The sequence below is a fragment of the Apaloderma vittatum genome, unplaced genomic scaffold (assembly GCF_000703405.1).
Source record: "Apaloderma vittatum isolate BGI_N311 unplaced genomic scaffold, ASM70340v1 scaffold10858, whole genome shotgun sequence".
Classification (NCBI taxonomy): Eukaryota; Metazoa; Chordata; class Aves; order Trogoniformes; family Trogonidae; genus Apaloderma; species Apaloderma vittatum.
In genome coordinates this window covers 160,855-184,961 of record NW_009730295.1, presented here as the reverse complement: position 1 = coordinate 184,961, position 24,107 = coordinate 160,855, and the positions used below count along the sequence as shown (strand labels likewise).

The 24,107-nt window shown below is 40.1% G+C and overlaps 1 protein-coding gene across 2 annotated transcripts in view; it reads right to left on the bottom strand.

The window, feature by feature from the left end:
- Window positions 1–4,126: 4,126 nt before the first annotated feature.
- Window positions 4,127–24,107, bottom strand: part of LOC104277944 (sodium channel protein type 5 subunit alpha-like) — a 175,476-nt gene continuing 155,495 nt past the window's right edge. For both annotated transcript variants that reach the window (XM_009874761.1, XM_009874762.1), the window contains 6 exons: window positions 17,088–17,369; window positions 10,085–10,138; window positions 9,055–9,192; window positions 8,242–8,346; window positions 7,300–7,570; window positions 4,127–5,733 (listed from right to left, as the gene is read on the bottom strand). In XM_009874761.1, coding sequence (XP_009873063.1) covers window positions 4,499–5,733; window positions 7,300–7,570; window positions 8,242–8,346; window positions 9,055–9,192; window positions 10,085–10,138; window positions 17,088–17,369 — 2,085 coding nt within the window. In that variant the 3' untranslated portion in view covers window positions 4,127–4,498. The remainder of the gene's footprint in view (window positions 5,734–7,299; window positions 7,571–8,241; window positions 8,347–9,054; window positions 9,193–10,084; window positions 10,139–17,087; window positions 17,370–24,107) is intronic.

The following is a 24,107-nucleotide window of genomic DNA, read 5'->3' as shown; positions in this document are numbered from 1 at the left end:
GTGACCACAAATTCTAACAAGGAATTTCTTTAACTAACCTGACACATTTCCACAGGGAGTTTTCATTTCAGCTAACAGCTCCTTTCAACCAAAAATAACTCGCTAAAAAAATTTTTCAGACAGATTTATTCTATTCACATGATTGCCCAGAAGTCGTATTATTATATGTGATATATTAACACTTATTTAAAAAAACATATTTTCCACAAGTCAGACTGCCCCAGGTTCATGTAAATCAAGATTATAAACTGATTTAACTAAACTAATTCAAAGGGCTGAGTGGACTTTTTCATTACAGTTAAAATCAGCTCAATTTTGCTTTGTTTTAATATGATTAGAAACAGCTAAGGGTCGTGTGTGTCTCTTCTGAAGCTCCTTCCAGGTTCAAGGCATGCGTGCATCAGCAAGGATGTTACTCTTTGATTAGTACTAATTTCAAGATACAACTAATATAATAATAAGAAAAATGCAAATCAATATAATTGAACTGGAAAGACCATGTCCATATGTTTATATTTTTTTAAATTTGTAGGTGAGATCCCACGTTTCCAATAAAATCCTTCCTCTTCCAGCTAACTCTACCAGGTAGGATGGGTTGAAATATCAATGCTGGGCTCATCCAATAAATTACTCTCTTTGAGGAGAAGTTTTCAAACTCATCTGAAAGTACCCAGAAACTTGCTTTCGATTTCAACAAGCTTTGATCAAGCCTTTAATGGCCTGATTTTAGCCTTACAATGCAAGATGAACTGGAGGGGTTTTCACTGGCAAGCCTTTTAACAAAAGACACAATGCATTTTCAAAACAAATGTGCTGAAAAAGAATCAGGGAAATAATAACATAAATATTGGTAAAATAAAGAAAATTAAATTAAAAAAAGGCACAGGAAAATATTTGTTATCCTTATTTATTTAATAAAGAAACATAATAAACTTGAATTTTTCCAAGTACAAACAGCTTAGTATGTCCTATGATATTGGCTGATATTTTTCTTGCTCTTTTCATAGCTCAAGTGATTCGTGTGGTAGCCTTTATTCAACAAATCAACAGAAAAAATGGTAGCACTCACCACGCTTATAGACAGTGTGGGCCAACTATTGAGTTAGTGTCTTTAACTAAATCACTGCACTGGGAGTTGTACCATTGCTAGGCTTGGATCGGCATCTCCATTAATAAAGATCTGCGAGTGAGTTTAGTTAAGTATTTGAGGGGAGTTCTGCATACCATACAAAGATATCATTCCCTCTTAAGCTCTAAAGAAATGTGCCACAAAGCAATGGAAAACCCCATAGAAAACCAACCTTCCAGTTACAAGGGTTCTGAAAGTAATTTACAATTTAGTTTTAGAAAGTTGCACTGTAAACATCTAGAGTTAAGACCCTCTTTCAGATTTTTTTTGCGTTATGATTTTTTTTTTACAGGTTTTAGGTAGAAGATAGAACCATTTGTAATTGCATTAGTACTATAGGGTCTCACAGCAATGACAATAAAATGTTCAACGCAAGGGTGAAATGACCAGAGGAAGAGCTCTTCTCCAGTATCATCACTGACCAGCTAATTGTCCCATTACATCCCGTTCATTACTGGGCCTGACTCTTTATAAGGATATCAGTTGCAATTTTTCTAATATAAGCTGCAAATAATTAAAATATTTTTTAACAACGTGATCAGCACTGCACTGCTGAGTACAGGCTGGCTTTATTCGTGCGTTTTGAACAGTTTATACTGTATGTGAAAAAACCAGATAAGAAATTCTCCTTTTTCTCATTTTCCACCCCCCTTTTTTTATTCTAAAGCTTTGAAAGGAAGATAATTTTACCAGTTGTCAGCCAATAAATGCTTGTTCAGCATGTAATGAATGTACTATTTTCTAATTAAACAGTTTCATTATAGGCAGCAGCTCGTGACTAACGATCAATAAATCCCATTGAGAAAAAAACCATTTTAATCAGTTCATCGTGTCCTCTGAGTGTCAGCCACTCTATAAATTCACAAGATACATATATATGTATAGATATACGTATGTGTGTATATATATAGGAATATAAATATAAAAATCGCATACTCTTTCTGGGTGATATGTACAGGCAGTATAACATTACAGCATAAATACACAGGGAATCTGTATAAAGTTTCTCTAATTTGAGAAGCCTGGAGCAATTTTGGGTATTGGGGTGGGTTAGGGGTGGGGAGTGGGGATAGAATTAAGAGTGTGTTCACTTTAGGGAACAAGGAGTCGTTCCCTTAAGTTAGAGTTTTATTACATACAAGATTTAAAGGCAATAAAATGCCCAGAGGAAGAGCCCTATGTTATACACCATAGACATGGGGTTAAAAGGGCAAGAGACCATGATTATAATAATACTTATATAGTACAATTCATTCCCTTATAGCACTTTGCAACCAGAAAGTCTTACAACACCCCTGTGAGGTAGGTAAGTATTATTATTCCCATTTTACAGATGGGTAAACTGAGGCACAGGTAGGTTAAATTATTTGCCTAAAAATCATGTAGTAAGAATCAGGAATAGACCCCAGGAATCCTGATGGCAAATCCTCTAAATTAACCGATAGACCACTCTCAAGTGAATGCCTGAGACACCTCTCAATGAATGGAGAGAATATATTAGCCCATATTTACACAGATACATTGTCATCCTTTTGACACGTTGTCTTTACATATCCTGATTTGTTTAGAGGACACATATCAATGGCCATAGATAAACTTGACTGTAACATGTCGCTTTAATTCTTGTTGGCAACCTCATGTGGATTTTGACTCCTTTACAACCTGGGATGTAACTAAATGTCAATGACAATACACCTTAATACATTCTTGATATCTTTGCTTCTCCAAGGTGAAAAGCACAATTACTCTTCCTTAAAGTGCAGTGGCTCATTACAGAAATCTCAAGATTTTCCATGAAGTTCAACCAAACCCAAGTACAATCACTCTGAAGGTGAAAAAGAAAGAATTTGTCTGTAATGATGGACTTGTCTCTATATTCCATAAATACTATCTTACATTCTATTGAGGCTGAAAGTTTAATAATAAATAATAATCTAAGTCAGCACGTAAAACCTCTAATACTTTTCTACAGCCACACATCCACCTTTGACCCCATTGTCTTTTCTTTGGCCTGAAGCTGATGGACACATCAACTGTAAATATTACTTTGCCTACAGGAAAAAGGATCTCTCTGTTTTCTAGAAGATTCTTTTTATTGGTTCCAGTATTTCTTGTCCTTCCCCAATAATCTAACTGTACCATCTGAGAAAATGAAGGATGGACAGTGAGTAGAAAGGATTCAAAACCTCAAAATTTACATACAGACCCAGAGGCAATTCCATTCCCCTCCCACCTTCTTGATCACACTGTCGCAGCCGTTCTGCAAGGTTCAATTGGTGTTGCTTTTAGTAGTAGCAGTAGTAGTAGTAGCCATAGTAGTATTTTTGGACTGATATTGATGCACAGAATTTCCAACAAGGCTGCCTAGCTCAGTGTTCCTGGGGAAAACATAACCTGTCCCACTACCCCAACAGAAACTTTGCCAGCGTTGACGGTGCTTTGGAGCACTACACACAAATGTGATGCACTACATCTAGGGCGAGTTTCATTGCGGTATTCAAAGCAGATTCTTGAAACATACTAAAAAATTAGTGCTTTTATTAACAGTTTTACAAACAGAATCCATTACTGTCTAGTTTCCTGAAGGACAGAACAAGCCATTTCTCTCATTATTTTGACATAATTTCCTTCTCTGTTAGGTTGTTTGTTGTTTGTTGTTTTTTTCTGTGTGTGTATTTCTGCTCATGAGCAGTTGCAAGTCCCAAGAGGGAGGGCTGTGTGTAATAAACAGTTAAAATGTTGCTAATTTGCTAGTTTACTTTGCAACAACTTTCCTCTTCCAGCGATGGGGATCCCGCAAGTTCCTATTACCTTGACTCAGAGTTCATCATGAAGAGTGTAAGTATCATTAATCTCCGTGGAAAAAGAGACCTTTTTTTTTAAGTAAAAAAATATCAAATATAATAAATTTATGAAAGACCATTCACAACATATACAGTAAGTGTTACATTTTGCTACAGCAGCTGTGATATTTTCTTCTTCTTTTTAGAATGCAAGGTCATACATCGCCATAAGTAAACACACTAATATGAGTAAGACCTTAAATGAATGTATACAGCCAGGCTTTTTCTGTGGATAGTTATACACTGTGTTTACTGTTTTACGGTCTAGCATATTCTTATTCACACCATTGATATAACAACTATGACCCTGCAAAGATTCTTCCTGTGCATATATAAATATAAATATTGAGCCAAGTCAAAAAGAGCAGGGTCAAAGGTTATATGACTTATTAGACTCCTGCAGTTAAGGGTAAAAACTCCACTGTTTCTTTTGCAACTACTTTTTAATAAGAAGGCTGCTTCAATCGTTGTGTAGTTACAGCATTACATTCTGTAAACAATATTTTAAAGCATTCTAAACAAACATTTAAACAATTGATTCTTTATCCTTGTCGGGCGAGAGGAGACAATCTATAGCCTCATCGCTTTTGCTTGAGTCCGTCATCTTCATCTGGAGATTATCACTCGTACCTCTGGTGACGCTGTCATAGGATGGAGGGAAAGACGTGGAGGACAGAGTTTCTGATTTGTCTATTGGCCTGCCGTAGTTTTCGTTCATCATGAACGCAATAAGACCCTCCTTCTCGGGTGCATCGTCCTCGAGGATGCTGCCGTCAAAAGTTCTGTGCCGGTACAAGTAAGACGCCTGCTTCATGGAGCGCCGAAACAAATGTCTCCTGTAGGCTCGCTGGATGACGATGGCAGAGACCTCTTCTTGTTTCCGCCTGAGAGTTGTTGTAATTGGTTCGTAAGAGATCTTAGACGGATTCGCCGCCATGAACTTTTCTTCCATCTGTATTTTAAGGGCATCCATCTCTCCAGATTCTCCTAGCACCCTTTTTGTAAAAGCAAACAAAATATCCAAGCAATGGATCCTGTCTCCACTGACCATGGGCAGGTCCATTGCTATGAGTTTGATTTTGTTTGGTTTCGCTATGCGCAAAGGTTCTGACAGCGCGTCTGCAAAGTCTGAAAGTGCAGAATACTCAATAAACTGAGTGGCTTCGGGGTCGAACTTCTCCCAGATTTCATAGAACATATCAAAATCATCCTCACTTAGAGGCTCTGTACTTTCCTCAGTGGCTACACTGAAGTTCTCTAAAATAATGGCTATATACATGTTTACAACAATGAGAAATGATATAATGATATAAGTAACAAAGAATAAAATTCCTACAGCAGGGCTCCCACAGTCTCCCTTTGAACCATTTGCATTCGGAAGGTTTGGGTCACAATACGGTGGTCCGGTGTTTAAAATAGGGTTGAGAAGACCATCCCACCCAGCTGATGTTGTGATTTGGAAGAGACAGAGCATGCTGTTAGCGAAGGTTTGGAAGTTGAACATGTCGTCAATGCCATGCTCCTTCTTCACATAGGCAAAGTTAGCCATGCCAAAAATGGCATAAATGAACATGACCAGAAAAAGCAAGAGGCCAATGTTGAACAGAGCAGGTAGGGACATCATTAAGGCAAACAGGAGAGTTCGAATTCCTTTGGCTCCCCGGATGAGTCTTAGGATCCGGCCAATCCGAGCCAAGCGAATGACTCTGAAGAGCGTGGGAGAGAAGAAATATTTCTGGATGATGTCAGAAAGTACGGTGCCTTGAAAAGAGAAGCAACAAACACTGAGTTAGTACAAAGGAAATAATCCCAGGCTTCCCTTTAAAGCAATCAGTCAGAATCATGGACAAAATCAAGGAAAAGTTCCCCAGACTGGAAGACCCAGGATAAATGGAATGGAATTGTTGTTAGTATACTCATGTCATTTAATCCATGCAAATTTTTTTGAGACTATGAGCAAAGGTGGGAACGGTAGCAGCAGTTTTACTAAGGGAAAGCTTATCTATTGGGAATGAGAAACCAAGCTCGACTCAGATAGGACACAGATATCTGCAGCTTTGGGCCGTGACCCACCTGACAAATTTATCCTGAGTGCAGCTGGGCAGAATTTTTATGATATGAAAATATTTTTGTCTGCAAACTGTTAGTGAGTCAGCACTGAAACGCTGATGTACTGGGCCTGATTTTCTGAGCCGCCACCACAACATTGCAGGTTTCTACTGGAAATTCACTTAGTTGGTTGATTGCTCACTAATTTTTCCACTTTTCCTGGTGGGCTGGTAGGGAACTAAGGGCTAAGATTGGTTGATCAACACTATGATCCTGACATCATGACAGCTCTGTTTAACTGGCTGCTATGGGCATATCCAGAGCATCCAGCATCAAGGCACTGATGACAGCTGTATGGTAGTGAGGTTCCCTGGGTCACCCAAATCCATGAAATTGAGGTGGTCCAAGGCCCCTAAAGCACACGCTGCTCTCTGAGCACCAGGGTTCTCCTGCATTGGGATCTTGCAGATTCCCTGGTCCATCGGAGAGAGTTTAAACCAACAAGACCATCAGTCAATGAGAAGATGGCTCATGTTTTCCTAACATGACATTTTTTTCATTCACCTATTCCCTCCTTCAAAATAGGAACTTTTTTGGAAGAGGTGAATTTTTGAGTTCCTTCTGCTCATTGGATCAGTTGGTCATCTTTCAGTTGCTACTTTATTTCCAACTTCAATGAGAACTCTTTTGGCAGGATTTCGATTCACATTTCACCTGCACTTGTGTAGCATCTGTCACTGGCTGGGGCTGCAGAACTGGAAAAGGCACAAATTAACAATAAAGCTGTGTCTTTCATCCCTTGGATATATGAGGGTGTGGAGCTCAAGTGCCAACAGGGCTAAGAACAGACAGACTCATTGCACCTGCCCAAACCTGCCATGAAGGACTACTTCACACCATTGTAATAAAAACTAAAACAATAGCCATCCAGATATGGCCTCTTCATGTGACGTTTTTACTTCTCTGTCTTTGGCTGTTACACAGAACTGGGGTTAAGTGTATGGTGCCAGTTCTGGACCATGTTTTATCATCATGAACCATTAAGTGTACATTGAAACCAATGTTGTGGTATGATAAAGCTCATCATTCTGCTGATCATACAAGTTATTGTTTGGCAGTATTACATTATATTATGATTACATATTAAATATATAGTTAGGGTTAAATTCTCTGAGTCAAAAGTGTATATTACTGCACAAAATCTTTAACCTTTTCTATCTCATTTTATATCTATCTTTTTTTACTGTAGAGTTTGGATGAAAATCCATGTTCACCTACCTACGATAGACAGAATCACGACGACGAAGTCAAATATGTTCCAGCCATTGGTGAAGTAGTAGTGTCGCAGAGCCAGCATTTTGAATATGCACTCCCCAGTGAAGATGGCAACAAAAAGCATGTTGATTTTATGGAGGATGTTCACTTTTTCTTGACTTTGGTCATCCGTTTCCACCATCATGGTAACCATGTTAAGGCAGATGAGAATCATGATGGAGACATCAAAGGCTTGTTTTGAGACGACATCAAAAATAAAACCTTGGTATTTGTTCTGGAGGAGAAGAAAAGTTTAGTTAGGAAATATGAACCATGTTAAAATGATGACATTGTTGTCTCCTGATTGATCAGAAAGTAGAGGAAAATAGACAATATAATGCTTCTGATTAGAGCTTTATAAAGATCATGATGAATTGTTTTTTGATAAAGTTTTCAAACCCATTTACAGAATCACAGAATCACAGAATTGTTGAGGCTGGAAAAGAGATCATCAGGTCCAGCCTATGACTCAACACCATCACATCGGCCAGACCACAGCACTAAGTGCCACATCCACCCTCTCCTTAAACACCTCCAGGGACAGTGACTCCACCCCTTACTTAGGCAAATTTACTCCTGGGCAGTTTACTCCTCGTGCTTCTTGAAACTACTGAAAAAAGACCCTCGACAGGGGCCATGAATTCATTCAATGCAGGCATGTGGCCACTGGCATATGTAAATAGCTTATGCAAACTGGACTTCTAGTCAATATTACGGAACAGTGGGAATTTTGTACCGCAGGTCACTGGACTTGCAAATATTGTCCAAAATCGAAATATGTAAATACTAAGTGGCTTTCATCTGGGAGTGATCACCCAACCTACACTAGGAAGTTGAATTACATTTATTCTATTGAATAAATATTCAGCTATTACACAAAGTTCAACTGAATTATGCCATTCTTACCAGTGGCCTTGGGATTGGCTTTTGAGGTTTCTTAGATCCCAGCTTTTTCATTGCATTATAATACTTTTTCTGTTCTTCTGTCATAAAGATGTCCTGGCCACCTAAGTATAGGGTGAGAACAAAGCTATTACTTTTGATGAAAAGAGCTTCACTGCCCCCATCCAAAGTTCAGGCTGCACCCTCTTCTGTTTTCTTATTTCCTTTTTTGTGTAGCTTTCATCAAAATATCTAAGAAGGGCTTGATGAGATGCAGTGCTAGAAGCTGCTTGTCACACAGAGGCAAAGGGCAGGAGACACCCAGCACTGCGGGCAACTGAGGAGGAGCAAGACTCAAATTCTGTCTCACTCGAGATAGGTCCAGGCTGAGAGGCGAAAACAGAAGAACCTCAGCCCTTTGTTTATTGCCGACAAAGCAGTGAGAAACAGAGCGCTTGGGCCAGGCTGAACCTCCTTGACCCTGGCTGCACTTTGGGGCAGGGAGGTGATGGGTTGCCGTTGTGCAAGGGGGACACCAGGGTGGTCTGTGCCTGTGTGGCAGAGCTTGTGCCCAAGATGCCACCTGCATGGAGACTATTCACTGCTTTCTGTGCAGAATATAGTCCTCCAGCGTGTGTTTTCAGGATGCTCATTCTATGGGACCATTAGGGGCTGCTACAACTGTGCTTTTGTGAAAGTCCTGCAAGGTGGTTGCTGTGGCTGTTCTGTCAATGCTAATCTTGAGGCTGATGTGGCAAAGCCACTGCTTATAAATCTGTCCCCTGCCCTGGTCTTGGTAGCAATCACAAGGAGATGTGTAGCATATGCACTACGTATCTTTTTCTTTTGTTGGTTAAAATTGTCTATGATGACACCAATGAAGAGGTTCAACGTGAAGAAAGACCCGAAGATGATGAAAATCACAAAGTACAGGTACATGTACAAATTATATTCCCATTCAGGCTGCTCCTCGCACTGCAAAGGGAAAACGGAAAATGTGAAAATGACACCATCTCTGCATATATCAAAATACGAATATAGTTAAAAGAAAACTGTCCATTGGCAATAAAGATTATAAACCAGGAAAAATAGTCTAACTCCCGCTAGCTGAGTCAGTGCTCTTCCATCTCTGAAATTTACTCCTGGCATCTGCAACGCCACGGACATTTCAGCTGCATTTCACAACACTGTCACAGCGATCACACTGCTCCAGAAACTGCAGCCTCAGAATAAATCCTATAAAATGCTCTCAGTCTGAACCCAGAAGGGGAAAAGAATCAATTTTCTGATTATCCCTAATCTTATATGAACTAATGGTATTTATAAAAAGCAGAAGTATGATTGCAGTATAATTAAATGCTACTGGAGAACACCGTATTTAGAAGTGTATTTTTTCTGTTATGGGGAGTGAAAATGAGTAAGGTCTCTTGCTGAAGAACTGAAGAATTCAGTCCAAAAAACTCAAATTGTATGTACCACATTTAACAAAAATGCTTAGATTTGCCCTCTCAGCTCCAGGTATATAACCAAGATACCAGAAGCTCACATTTCCCTAAATGTTGTATTTTCTTATGCATAACCCATTTATTTCATTCAGCAACAGGGAGAATACACACACGTGTACACGTAGTACAAGAATAAATGAACACCACAAGCTATGTCACATAAAGGTACTTCTTTGCCTATATGGTGCCATCATGACGTTTCAGTAGAAGCTGCAAAAAATGAAGGACTGCAACTATCTCAACCAGAGTAAGACAGAGACTGGCAACCTGCATGTGTTTCATGGTGGTGGTGTTGTTAAACGTCATGAATGTTGCAAAAGTCAACGGAAAAGGAAATAATTCATTTCCTTGTAGTGACTTACCTCTCGTGAATCCACTGCTGCATACATAATATCCATCCAACCTTTAAATGTGGCCTGAAAAAAACCCAACAGAATACATAATTAGGCATATTAAATAACTATATCTTGAAATGATGATATCCTCTCTGTGATGAGTTTTCAAGATGCAAGGTTGAGCATGTTCTTCACAGTTAATGAAATGCCTCTCCTTTAAAGCGATATGTATCCCTGAGTTTATGTTCAGGCTGAGGGAACTGGGTTTGTTTAGTCTGGAGAAGAGGAGGCTGAGAAGAGACCTTATTGCCCTCTACAACTACCTAAAAGGAGGCTGTAGTGAGGCTGGTGCTGGTCTCTTCTCTCTAATTACTAATGACAGGACAAGGGGAAATAGCCTCAAGTTGCGTCAGGGTAAGTTTAGATTGGATATTCGGAGGAAGTTCTTTACTGAACGAGTGGTGAGGCACTGGAACAGGCTGCCCAGGGAGGTGGTGGAGTCACCAACCCTGGAGGTGTTTAAAGAAAAAGTAGATCTAGCACTTGAGGCTATGGTGTAGTGGTTAGGTATGCTGGGATGAAGGTTGGACTAGATGATCTTCAGAGGTCCCTTCCAACCCCGAACATTCTGTGATTCTGTGATTCTGTGATCCCAGAATGTATTCTCCGAGATTCTCTTATCCATGTTTTCTGATTTTCTGCACTTGTAGGGATAAAACAGAGGGGTTTTAATGAGATTTTAAAAAGGGGGAGAGCACCTGGCAATTAAATCTTTAGATGTTTTGACCTTAAGAATTTCAAGTAATGAAGAGATACAGCTACACAGGACAACTCAGAGTGCTGTCCTACACAAGTCTTGGACAAGGTGAGACTGTGCATACAGCTTGTTCAGACTGATGGGCAGTGACTACATTGTAGGATCCCGCTGAAGCTTGGATTTTGCCCTCTTTTAAAACAGGATAAATCAAAGCAATGTTAAAGCCCAGGGAGTTGCATAAATCATAGCTGACTTGAAAGGAGCAAAGGCAATCAGCACCTGCTGTGAGCCTGGCCCTGGAAACTCAATCTGCTTTACTGATCAGATTTATTTATTTATTTATTTCAAATCAGGTTTTTCTTTTTTTAACAGAATGTTCGAACGAGGAGAGGCTCCACACAAGTCAGCGTCCCTTACTGGAACTTGAAATAGAGAGAGGGCAGTGACGACACTCCTAGGAGTAACACGTAGAAATGATTTTTACTATTCTGACTCTTTGCTCTCAATATATGCTTCTCATTAGGCACAGCCTGATTCCAAATATATCTGGCACTAGGTCTGACACTGGCCTAAGCCACATTGCCTTCATATTACTTCTCTGGGATTGTTTCTCATTTACTTCTGACCCATTTAGACTTACCCTGGATTTAAAATCAGTGTGAGCAGATAACGAGGCATTTTTAGATTTATTCATGTAATCAGATTTACACTAGCATGCCTGAAAGACCACACCCAACTGTGTGGGGTTTTTTTTGTATCCTACTGACACTTAGGTTGAATTTTCTTCTGGTGTGTAAGCACACAATTCCAGATAACACTAACAGGAATTTGGCCAGTGGTTCCCAGGAGAAACCCAGGCATTTATGTTGAGCTAGGTACACCCAGTGGTTTTAGGATTGCTCTGTTATATGTTCTCTATTACTAAATTATATTCTGGAGGTAGTGTTACCTTCGTATTTCCTTCTGAAGGCTATTGAGCCAAAGGAAAATGTTGTATCATATTTCTCATGAATGTGTATACAAAATAAAGTTTGAAAGGTTGCATTCGTTTTTACTTACTCGTTGAAACAGATTTAACTCCCCAAATCAGAACCCTTTGGAAAATCTATTCCATTGTACTGTGCATTAAAAAACACTTTAGATCTAAAGCGTTTAAAGAAAAGATCAGCAGTTTTACTGAAGCAATTTACGTTTGAACCTGTCATGCTTGTTCTCTTTAACTGTTTTAATATTTTCCTGTTTTGCTCTTCTCTTTCTAATCTAATGAAAGATTTTCTGGTGCCATTACAGTCAGTTGAAGCTTCCAGCTCCAAGTGCCATTCAGGAAGCGTGGACAGGATAAAACAAGAAATTCTTCCCCTATGGCACAAAATGATATGATCTTAGCCTGTACTTTTCTCCCACTTGGGAGGAAATCTTTTCTCTTGAGTAGCTATTTTATCCCTCAATGTGTACCACAGACACAAGAGATTCTTCTGAAAGGCACAGTGATTTATACTGACAACAGATGATGAAGTGATCTGACAAAAATAAATATTAAGAGAATGAAGTACTGTGATTTTCTATTTTTCCCATTTGTCCAGAAGTAAGACAATTAAAATCCACAGGGCTGCTGGAAAGCTTCCCTAGACACTTCATCTGCAGAGGGTAAAAGACACTGAGAATGAAAGAAATACAACACTGGGGAAAGAAATTATTTATCTGGAATTAGTAACCACTTACACTCTGGATAAGGAAGTGACAAAATCTTCATGGGAGTGTTTGTGGTATTATCCTGCCTGGAAGCTATCCAGAGAAACACCATTTTCTACTGAAACTGTCATGTGATGAGATTATCTACCGATAAACTCACTTTGGGATGGGATTACATTTTGTTATTTGACCGGTGGTTAGAGCTGTAGTGCAGTAAATTAGTGGGGAGGATAGGTGGGATGGCAGGAGCTCAACCCTCATACCATTTATTGTATAACCAAATAGTGTCTTAAAATAAAACAAACCTTTAAATCTGCAAGGTTTGCGTTTGTTTGGGGTTTTTTGTGGGTTTTTTCCTAGTAAAGGACTGCAATAGTGCAATAAAAATGGGTGCTTTTGGTGGCATAAATACTGATCTTGGCATCTCTGAATTGCTTCTTTAAGCATCATTATTGGTGAGAGAAACTTTTGAAAGTTAAAACAGAGCCACCAACAGTACAGCCAAACCACACTCATCTCAGTTAGCTTTGTTAACTCCACTACCTGCTGGCTTTTCCGTTGAATTTTTCAAAGTGGCAATTTTATGCAGAACAATTCCTTTATGTTTATTTTAGGTGGTTTGCTGGGGAGGGCACCGCTGAGCACTGGAGGTCTGCACAGTGCTGGGCCATGCGGGCTACAAGGGCTCTGCCTCTGTTCCCCTTGCATTCCAACCAGCAATTCCTCGTGGAAACACTGCTTACTCCTGATCTTTGGCCACTGAGAGAAACCTATCCTAGTGCATCGATTTATGGTTCATTCAGAAGCACAGATTCTTTTTGCACATTTTGCATCCACGGTGAAAGTAAAACCTAGCACGACAGTTTCCAGCAGTGCAAGAGATCGTGTAACTCGGTAACCTTAGACACATGCCGCTCTCATGACCGTTTTGTAGCTGATTTATGAGCTCAGTTATGACTTGGAACCTGGCATGAGGAGGTTGATTTAACTCTACAGCTCCTATTGCTGTACTGGTCTAGGAGTGCTCCTGTTATCTTCCCATTCCTTGTCTGGAGTCCCAGAGTGACAAGGAGTTGTAGGACATATTAGATGTAAGTCCGTTCCTGTCTAAGGAGAGCTTTTCCAAACAAGCCAAATGCTGCATGAGAGACCACTCGTTTCCTTGTTCTTCAATAGACTGTTGAAATCTCAAGATACATTGCAAAACAGTATGTGGAGGTGACTGTAATACGAAAGGAAGGATTCTGCTGAAATTTAAGACGTTTCTTTGTTCAGCTCAAATACAGACTTATAGAACACAGGTGCTGTGATCTGCAAAGCAATTCTGGGAATATAGAAAAAGCATTACTGAAGCAATGGGTTGTAGCAATAATTTTTTCCTAATAGGTTAGGGTGTTAAGGTTGTTAAATACCCAGAAGAGGGAACCATCCTTCTTGCAAATTAAAAAGTCGTGACAATAAAAATCTTTTCTTCCACACGAATGAGGCATTACTCTTGCTTATAGAGTGAGGAGAGACTCCCTCCTATTTTAGTAATCTGTGGCGAGAAAGCCCGTTTGTTAGTTGGAGAAGCCTGAAACTTGAATGTTTTCTGAGACTCATTGATATGAAGTGGCATCTTCAGAACGACATGATGGATCCTAAACAAGGTAGGGAAGGAGCAAAGGATATTTGTAGAAAGTTTTGTGCAGTTCTCAACTACATTGCCAGAAAATTTGTCTCTGGACAGTAGTAAGTCTCAAAGTTTCCACAGTGGCAACTTCTCATTTATTTCAAGGATGCTATAGAAGTGAAAGCAGAACATTAGGCAGACAGATTGGTTTTATGTATTTCCATTTGGATTTTCAGACGCATTCAGGCATCCAAAGGTAACTTTAGAGTCACTTAAAGATTGTGTTTGCAGCAACTGAAAATGTCAACAGTCAAAAGACAAGGCCCCCTTAAAAGCTCATATTTTGGATCCTGGATTCCAAAATGCTTATCTTGTCATTGCTACACATTGTTTCAGCATGCACAAAGATGTGTGGATGTGTCTGTCTCTCTGGAAAAGCTGAGCTGTTAGCTGATCCGCTGCAATTCCTACAGTAGTTTGCTCATGAAATGTGACCCCATATGGAGGGTATTTGGCCAGGAGCATCTGTAAGTGACACTCTTTGGCTGGAGACTGGCAAAGGAGATCCAGATGTCTGGGTCCCTTCTCTGTGGGTGCCATCTTTACACTTTATTGCTCAAGACTATTATTAGGAGCAGACATAAGAGTTCCAGGTGCAGGATGAAAGTTAAAATTAATCCCCCAATGATATCTGGCTCCTGCCTTTCCTTCTAGAAGAAGGAGTCAGCACCTGCACTAGAAGCTGAGCAAGGTTTTATGGCTCCATTATTTCCTGTTGGAATTAGTTCGTCCAGCCTGCACAGACTCTCCATTTATGGCACTTCTTTTGTACTTCTGCAACTGGAAAACCTACTTCTTTGCTACCCAACAGAGGATGACAAGTTTGAAAGAAACCTGCAGGGTCATCAAATCCATTTTCAGCTGGAAAGCAGCAGTATTAGACTGTCCCTTCAGAAATGTGTTGAGATCCTACCTTACAACCAGCTACGTTTCTTCTGCCATCATTGATCCCAACAGAAGACAGTCCTACCTGCTGAGTGCAACCAGCATCACCAGTGCCCCCCAGGAACTGGTCCTGCAGAGCAGTAGAAGAGACTGCTTCAGGAGTATCCTTGCCTAAGGATACTCCTTAGACAACGCTAACTTATGGAAAGTTGCAGAAAGATAGAGCTTGAGTCTTATAAAAAATGGTGCAGGAATAACTACTACTCTGATGGAAATTATTCACCAAACAAACAAAGCATCTGTTATGCAGTGATGGAGGAGATAAGAAGCTTCAGGTAAGGCACAATATTTTAAACCTGGAAATTTTCACTCAGCTAGATTGAATGTTTAAATAAAAGACAAAGAAAGCACTATCTAGAATGGAAAATCTAATTAAAGGCATTAAAAATGAATTAATCTATCCCGAATAGGTGAGCTGAATATCATAATTACATGCAAACGAAAAAAGCAGCAAGTTCAGCTTTATGTCATAGAAAGAATAAAAAGCAGTTGTGCCTATTCCAACCTTTTTTTTTGCATTCCAGAGGGAATGAAAGCAAAGACTCAATGGACAGTGGTCAAAAGACCTCAGACTCAAAGAGTATGTGTACCAGGAACAGCATTTCTACAAGAAAGAAAAGGTGCTTCATGTAGCTATTTCATGTGTCTGTCACAGAGGAGAAAAGATCTGGGAGAAAGCAAATTTGCATTGTGGGAAGTTGTCCCATGGACAACTCACTGTCCACTAGGACTCCAAGGTCTTTCTCCATCGGGCTGCTTTCCAGCAGGTCGACCCCTGATCTGTAGTGGAGACTGGGGTTATTCCTCCCCAGATGCAGGACTCTACACTCATCCTTATAAAACTTCGTTAAGGTTCCCCTTTGCCCCGCTCTCCAGCCTGTCCAAATCTCATTGGATGGCAGCACAGCCTTCCTGTGTGCCAGCCACCCCCCTCCCCCCCAGTTTTGTAGTATCAGTGAACTTTCTGAGGGTGCGCTCCATCTCCTCATCTAGGTCGTTGATGAGATATTGAACAAAACTGGACCCAGTACTGATCCCTGGGGAACATTACTGGTCACAGGCCTCCAACTTGGCTCTGTGCCGCTGATCACAACCCTCTGAACTCTAGTGTTGAGCCAGTTAATCCACCTCACCGTGCGATCACCTATCCAACATTTCTTGAGTTTTCAATGTGTACAACCTGTTTATCCATGTTTTATATTTGTTGCTGGAAAAAAGTTGTAAAAGTAGCTTTCTGTTGTCTTTATAGATCAAATATTTGATCCTCAACTTTGAACCTCAACAGTCTTTTCTCCAATATGCTCTTGACCCCTTCCCAGAGATTCCAGGCTGTATGGATTTGAAGCAACCTGACCACTATCACATTTTATAGTTAGGTTCAATCTGACTCATTATGTTTAGCAAGTAGAAATGAGGTGAGGAACCAAAATCTGAGGTACCAGCATCCTTCTCAAAATCTCCAAGGAAGGTGAACAGAAGACTGTAAATTAAGGTGTCTCTTTGACTACAGCTTCATGCAATAGCTTCAGCTGAGTAACTGAAGGCACTGCAACTTAATTTTTTCCCGTCATGGTATAGGGAAGTCTCAGGCTATTCAAGAATGCCAGTGCACTCTATCCACATGAACAGTCCTTCATTTACTGTGATGTTTTGTTTCTGGAACTGAACTTTGCTCTGGACTACAATATTGACAAAATGGTCTTAATTCACCTCAATAGTCTGATCACCTCCTGAAGGACTACATTAGTGAGGCACCAGAAATTCAAATAAAAACCAGAAGCTGCCATAAATTAGGCCAAATTAATATGCCAAATACGACTCATTTACACTTGAGGAAAGGCATTCCCTTTGTGGGTAAGGCTGAACAATCCAGAGGAGTGTAGAGGATAACCTGAGCCTTTAAACTAATGATTTTGATGGGAAAAAGCAACATTGACCCATTAGTTTCTGGTGGTCGCACTTACCACTTGTAGCAGAGCCAGGTACCCAGCACCAACATTATCAAAGTTAACTTTAACTTTTGTCCAGTAAAATGTGCCTGACACGTTATAGAGTATACAGTCACTCATGTTGTTAATAATTTTAGAGTCTAAAGGCATATCTCCTTCTGTCTTGTTGATGCACTTCCCGAACTTCCCAGCAAACAGGTTCACTCCCATGATGCTAAAGATGAGCCAGAAGATGAGGCAGACAAGCAGAACATTCATGATGGAAGGGATGGCTCCCACGAGGGCATTGACCACCACCTTGGGGGAAACAGGAGAGGAGAAACAGAATTAATGTCAGTGCTTATACAGACACTGCTAACAAGCTGTTGTGCATCCTTGATTAACTAGGGTGAACCCTCACATGATGACAGATGGGTGGAGTCTCCTTCTCCGGAGACATTCAAAACCCGCCTGGACACATTCCTGTGTGACCTACTCGGGGTGAGATCTTTTGACGTCCCTTCCAACCCCTAACATTCCATGATTCTATGATGATAACACTGCCTAGGAGCCAGACCACCATTAAAAGACTTCATGCACGGTTGTCTTTTTCCTTTTGTAACTGAAGAGCTAATCTGTTGGCATCCCACCCCTGTCTTGATGTTTTGTCAAGAAGAATCTTTTCATCCAGGAGCAATCTGTGAAGTCATCTTGGCCTCTCAGATCCTACGGGATGATGCACTTCAGTCAAACTATCTCTCATAATCATACAATTAATTGGAAACAGCTAGGGCACCTCACAGTGTCTCAAAATACCCAAAAAAGGATTTCTGAAGTCTTTTACTGAACTCAGGCATCCGTAGGCCTTGGAATGTGATAAACTTTGCTTATTTTAAATAATAACTGATTAAGACATACTATATTAAGCCAGCTTCCCATATCTGATCAGTAAACATGATTAAAACAGTGAAACCATTCTAATTTAACAACAAAAAAAAAAGTGTTAGTTTTGCCTGTGACATGCAAAGTTCCTACATACTAAACCAGGCAGGGCAATAAATCCCTGCATAAAATAATACATGACAATGAAAAGTTAAAAGAACTTTTAAAGGTGTGGGCACTATGGCACTGGCAACTGACACCATGTGCAGATAACTGCAGAAGAGGTTTTCGTGAAAAAAGTCGAGATGTAGGGAGGTGTTAATTCAGCTCAGCTCTATCTTACCTTAACTGACCTTTATCTGTGCTGACCCATGTCAATTGTGAAAAATGACCCAGCCCTGAGTTATCCAAACTGATTAAATAGGGCACAAAGACCAAAACCTGAATAGAACCCAAACCAAAATAACATTTTGCCCCGAGTCTCTTTTCAATCACTGTCTACTCTTGAGATTTGTTAATTTGACTAAATCATTTGTGCGCTACACATCACAAAATTAGTAAAACTAATAGGATGCGTCTATGAAAAGATAAGGGTAAATCTCATCACACCACCAGAGATTAACATTCTAGATAGTCCAATCTCTTCAGGCATACCTCTGCCCCCTCTCACCCCAACATATCCTTACAGGATAAAAACCATAATATTTTGGGCAGAATTTGGAGAAGTTTTTTCCAAGAATACAGCTGGACTGCAGAAGACCATTCCCCCCTTGTTTGAGACGCTGGATGAGGATATTTTCCCTTGGGATTGAGAACCCTTTACCTAAGGAGGGTAAGTGATTAAGAAACATGTGGGTGGTATTCAGTAACCTTTTAGATTGTGATTAAGGTATTAATGTCTAGCGCTTTTAATTTGTACTAGCACATTTCCATGAATCACTTAGTTTTGTAATAGTGTATCCTGTGTATTGCTTTTCAAATTGCAATAGTGCATTCTTCCATTGTATCCATAAAAGCTGCAATAGTGATGTATTGGACCTGTGACTGAAGTTCAAAGAAATTGGTAGTTTGAACCTTGCAGTGAAGTCTCTCCCTCCATCACGCATCATTTTGAAGCCATGCAAAAGAAACAATGATAAGATCATCTACAGACCCCCTACAGCTGTCAAGTTTGAATGCAGAGTTATAATACCAGGCAAGATGCACATCATTTACGATTTTGAGCACTAAGACATTTATGCATGCCAAATGTTACACTAAAGACATTTTCTGAGGGGGGAACACTATCACAAAATGTAGTTTTCCCCTTTGTGCGTCAACAAGGTTTCACCATATGCACATCTTTTGGAGATGCTGCCACTGCAGCTGCCTGACAGGATTGCTGCAGGCACCAGCCCCAGTACGTGAATTTGTCTCCATCTCTGCCTCGTGCTTTGGAGATAAAAATCTGATAGGCAGACACAAAGCTCTTCTTCTCCATCTACATTTCTGAAACTGAGACAAGGTGATATCGATCCACAAAAACTAAATCCTATTCAATTGTGAATCTGATTGTGGAAAATGTCAACTCTTGTTTTCCCTTGTATTAGTGTCCCATTTTCTGACAAGTTAATAATGTAACGTTCGTTTCCCCATCATTTTTGCATTGCTGAGGAAGAAAAATACCCGGAAGAGTAAAATGGGTTTCATGCATGTATCGCAGAAGCTTCATCTACAATATAAAATACAAAATTATGTAGATCTTTCAAAACTCAGATTTATGTTTTGTGCATTTATGAATGAAGCTAATTTTCACACAGGAAAAGCTGCTTGACCAATCTTTTTTTTTTCTTCTGTATAGGCCCATTCTTGATGACTTTTCAATTTCTTTTTTTTTGTTTTTCTAATTTTATCTTTCAGTTTTGGATGTTAATAAATTTCCAACTTCATTGCTTTAAGACCAAATTCACTGTGTTTTCCAAAATGCCAAATAATTTCCCAATTAAGGGCTTATTTGGAAACAGCCTCAGCCCTTGTTAAGGTAGCTTTCATTTCCTGCTATGCAGGACGATATTTCTGTTCCATTTTAATCCGTGCCAGCACAAAGCCGCTGCACTTATGCCACATGCCAGCAAACCCAACTCCCACCCGCAAGCCCTGTGACAGGACACAGACATCCAGGTCTCAGCCATGCGAGCGATGACCATTGCCTGCGCCCTGCTTTTTCCCTTCTGCTGAGTTATGTTCAATGGCTTGTGGATAACATAACACGACATGAGGCTGGAGAAAATCCTGCAACGCCTCTCCGAATGAATTATTAACAGGGGGGTTCATCCTTCTCTCAGTGCTTCTGCTCTTACACCAGCGTGATGCCATTCAGTCTGCTGGAAGCACTCCTGCTTTGCACTGAGACAAGGGAGAGGACTTAAAGAGTTATTATCATAAACTCATGTTAAAAGTTCACCTGCAAACCTCGCCATGGAAAGGACTGGATTTCTACTGCATCTAGGAATAGCAACACACACAGCCATGTATAAGAAAATGTTTTATAGCTCTTGTTTTCCATCAATACCTCTGTAGCTGAAACCACCTTCCAGACCATTTCTTTAGGGATAGCCTAGAAGCTGAGCCACCCTCTGCCCCGATCCGCTGTGGTGCACACCTATGGCTCGTGTCTCACCTCCAGCTCTCCTGATCTCACGGGCCACCACTTTAGCTGAAGCCGATTCAGATTTTAAATCCAGAAATAGACTTGCATGATGTGTTAATCCTCCCTTTGCTATAACAGAGCCCACCAGACTTCCCGCAGGAATTTCCAGCCTGGGCTATAACTCCTAGCCAAGCCTGGGCACAGCTTTTGCAAAGACATCTAATTTACAGTGTCATAATGTCAAACGGCAGACAAAAATTTTATTATTAGATAATCTATTCCTGTTGTCTTCTTCCCTCCCTGTTAGAAACAGGTGTTATATTTCTAGGTTAAATTTGCTAAACTAGAGGCACTAGTCATCTGCTGTTAGATATCTTTTCCTATCATTCCCATCTTCACGGCAAGTGAGTTACCACTGAATATGGCTTTGGGTAATTAAAAATAAAAAAGAAGCTTTTTTTCCTGTCATAGTTCCTTACAATTTCTAATCCTGCTCATTTCCCCCTGTGGATACTTTCCCATTTTTAACCCCCCATTTCCAGTAATTTGGTGGAACTTCAGTATTGAAGCACTGCCCTCTCCCTCTGCCTGCTGGATTACTTCCCTGCATATTGAGGGATTGCAGTAGTCACCTCATTTATCAGACCTGCCCAACAGCTTTTGCCCTGTTGAACAGTCATCTCAATATCTAAGTCCTTCTCAGCTGCTGTTTTCCACGAAACATCCCCCAGAGTGACCTACTTTCCTCCTCCTCAGGTGTACAAGGTAGGTGGTTTTATTAAACTGCATGTTGTACAATTGATCTGTTTTTCACTGTGATCCAGATCAGCCAGTATAATTCCCTTATTTGTAATATCACTTACTACTCCGCTTACTCTCTGTGTTGTCAGTGAAGATTTTGTATTTTCTTCCAGATGCTGTTAAAATCCAGATTAAGGACAAGATCTCTCACCCCGAGACACTCATCACCAAATTCACAGTGTCATCATTGTTTACAATTACTTTTTTAGATCCATCACCCATTTTAAATTAATTTAAAATATGTTTACTTGGCTTGGTACAAAGATCATGTTTTCATCACAGTGTCCTGTGGTATCGGATTCTTCTTTGAAATCTGAAGACATTATGCCAGCACAGTTACCGTCATCAGTATAATTTGTAATCAAATCAAAGGACCATATCAGTTTTACAAGAACTATTCCCATGAAATCATGCTAACTAGCATTAATTATGCTATTTCTTTCCTGCATGTATCTTGTAGCAGCCCTACCATGACTTTGCCTAGTATCATTTTCACATTAAATGGTCTATCATCATCCCACTCATCCTTTTAAAATACTGCAATAAACTCCCTTGCTGGGAAGAAACTTGCAGGGAATTGGCATCTCTGAAATAATTCCCTGATGGAGCACAAATGAGGAGACATGGGAGACTTCTCCATTTGGGACAGCCAGACCCAAGTTAATTTACGCTGTGGTCTAACATGGCCTGGAAAGAAGTGGGTGACGCAGGGTGGCACATGCGTGGAAATCTCCAGCACCCACAATAACTGTCAGATAGGACACTGGTCTTACTGGGGTCTTTCTTGGGAACAAAGGGGTAGGATGGCAACAGTTCAGCCTTATTTTGCAGACCTCTCTTGACAGGTCCCAGCCTTCTGAAGACAGGGAAAGGTCAGAATTCTGATAGTAATAGGTCCTCTTCGTCATCCAAGTGTTACTCCGTGCCTTTGCCTCAGGACCAACTCTTTCCAAAATTTAGGTACAGCGTCAGTGATAAAGTCTCTTACTGCGGTATAAATGAGATTCTTCTTGCTCCTATTCTATTCATGCAGGGATCTTTCAGTTACTCAAGAAAAATACATTATAATAGAGCAAACTATTACTATTTTCTTACTGTCAGTGTTTGCTTCTCAGCATTATCATTATTTAATCCATCACTGCGCTGGCAATTTTCTTGTGCATTTTGGAGCATATGAACTCCTAATAATGAAAGGTCTAACTGTCCCTAGTTGTGTTAAGAGTGGTTAGACAAACCAAAAATAAAATTATTTGATATTTCAGTAGCACGTATTCTCAATTACACTTTATCATAGTTTACAAGCTCATTCACTACCCCCAACAGCTCCGAATAACTGAATATAATTCAGCTGCAGCAATGGTACAGGGAAGAAAACAGATGTTGAATCTGGGACCGGGGGGCCTACAAGCACGATCATGTTAGGAGAGAACTTGCTGGGCTGATGAGAATCTCTAAGCCACGTCAGACAAACTCTTGCTGTTCTCAGATAGAGATGCAACATTTTTCACATTATTTCTTTTCTATTTCTGTCTCGCCTTTCTGATGCTTTGGACTAGTCTTCCCACTGCTTTTCAGGTTTGAATCATAGAATCATAGAATAGAGTTGGAAGGGATCTTAAAGATCATCTAGTTCCAATGCCCTGCCATGGGCAGGGACACCTCCCACTAGACCAGGCTGCTCGAAGTCCCCTTGAATCCAATTACTTAAACTGATACAAAGTCATGAGTGAATGTTCCCATGTCATTTTAGAATGCGTTAAAGGGGTTTCACTTGCAAATCCACCTGTAGAAGACAAGCCTTCATAAGGCAGATTTGAATTTATTTGAAAGAGTCCGTGCACAAATCACTCTCGTAGTTAAACTGGTGCAGCTTTTGCTCATACCAACTTTTGCTGAATTTGTGAATGTTTAATAAAGACTTGGAGTCATCAAGTGTCAAAGGAGTGAGCTTTAATTAATGTCAGCATTGTAACATTACTTTGTGCCAGTTGAGCATCTACAGCTTTCTTTTGTTTTATTTTCTGACCATCCTTTAAACTATTGCCTGTGTTTGCTGAGTGTGGTGAACAAAACACTTCAGGCTTGATGCCCAGATTAATTTTTTTCTTTTTGATTCTTTTTGTTTTAGTGCTTACAAAGAGGAGAGGGGTCTGCAATTACATTTGTCTGATCTGTATCCATAAAAATAATGTGATTTAGATGATCACAAGGTCTGTTGGATCCTCAGTTCTGGTCATCCACAGAAGAGGCAAAGTGTGAGTACAGCGTTTTCGTAAAAAGTTTTCTCACTATATTTCCTGGCTTATCTCATTTGTTAGACTCTCTAGCCTTTAGTCTGTCTTACTGCAAGGGTGATTGCAATGAGAACAGTTAATTACCAGAAGCTCAGTGCAAGAACTACACATTTTAGTCATTCATGACAGGAATCAAAATTTTGCTTCACCTTGAATATGCCTCAGTATGAAAGTTGTAGGTGGCCTAGTAGAGAGATTTGGGATTATCAGACAACATAAATTGTTTTATGTGTGATTTTGTCACACATTTGTTTTACCCTGCTATGCAATCCGCAGGATCAGCAGTAACCTCAGCTCATACAGAACACAGTTGTCATCACCCACAAGTCATGCACGGTGCAAGGAGTTAAATAAAGTGCTTATCTAGGAAATAATTGATTAGTGTAGCAGGTAGGCTTAACAAATAAATATGTATGCTCTATGCATGCAGCCATGCTGGCAAGGAATGCG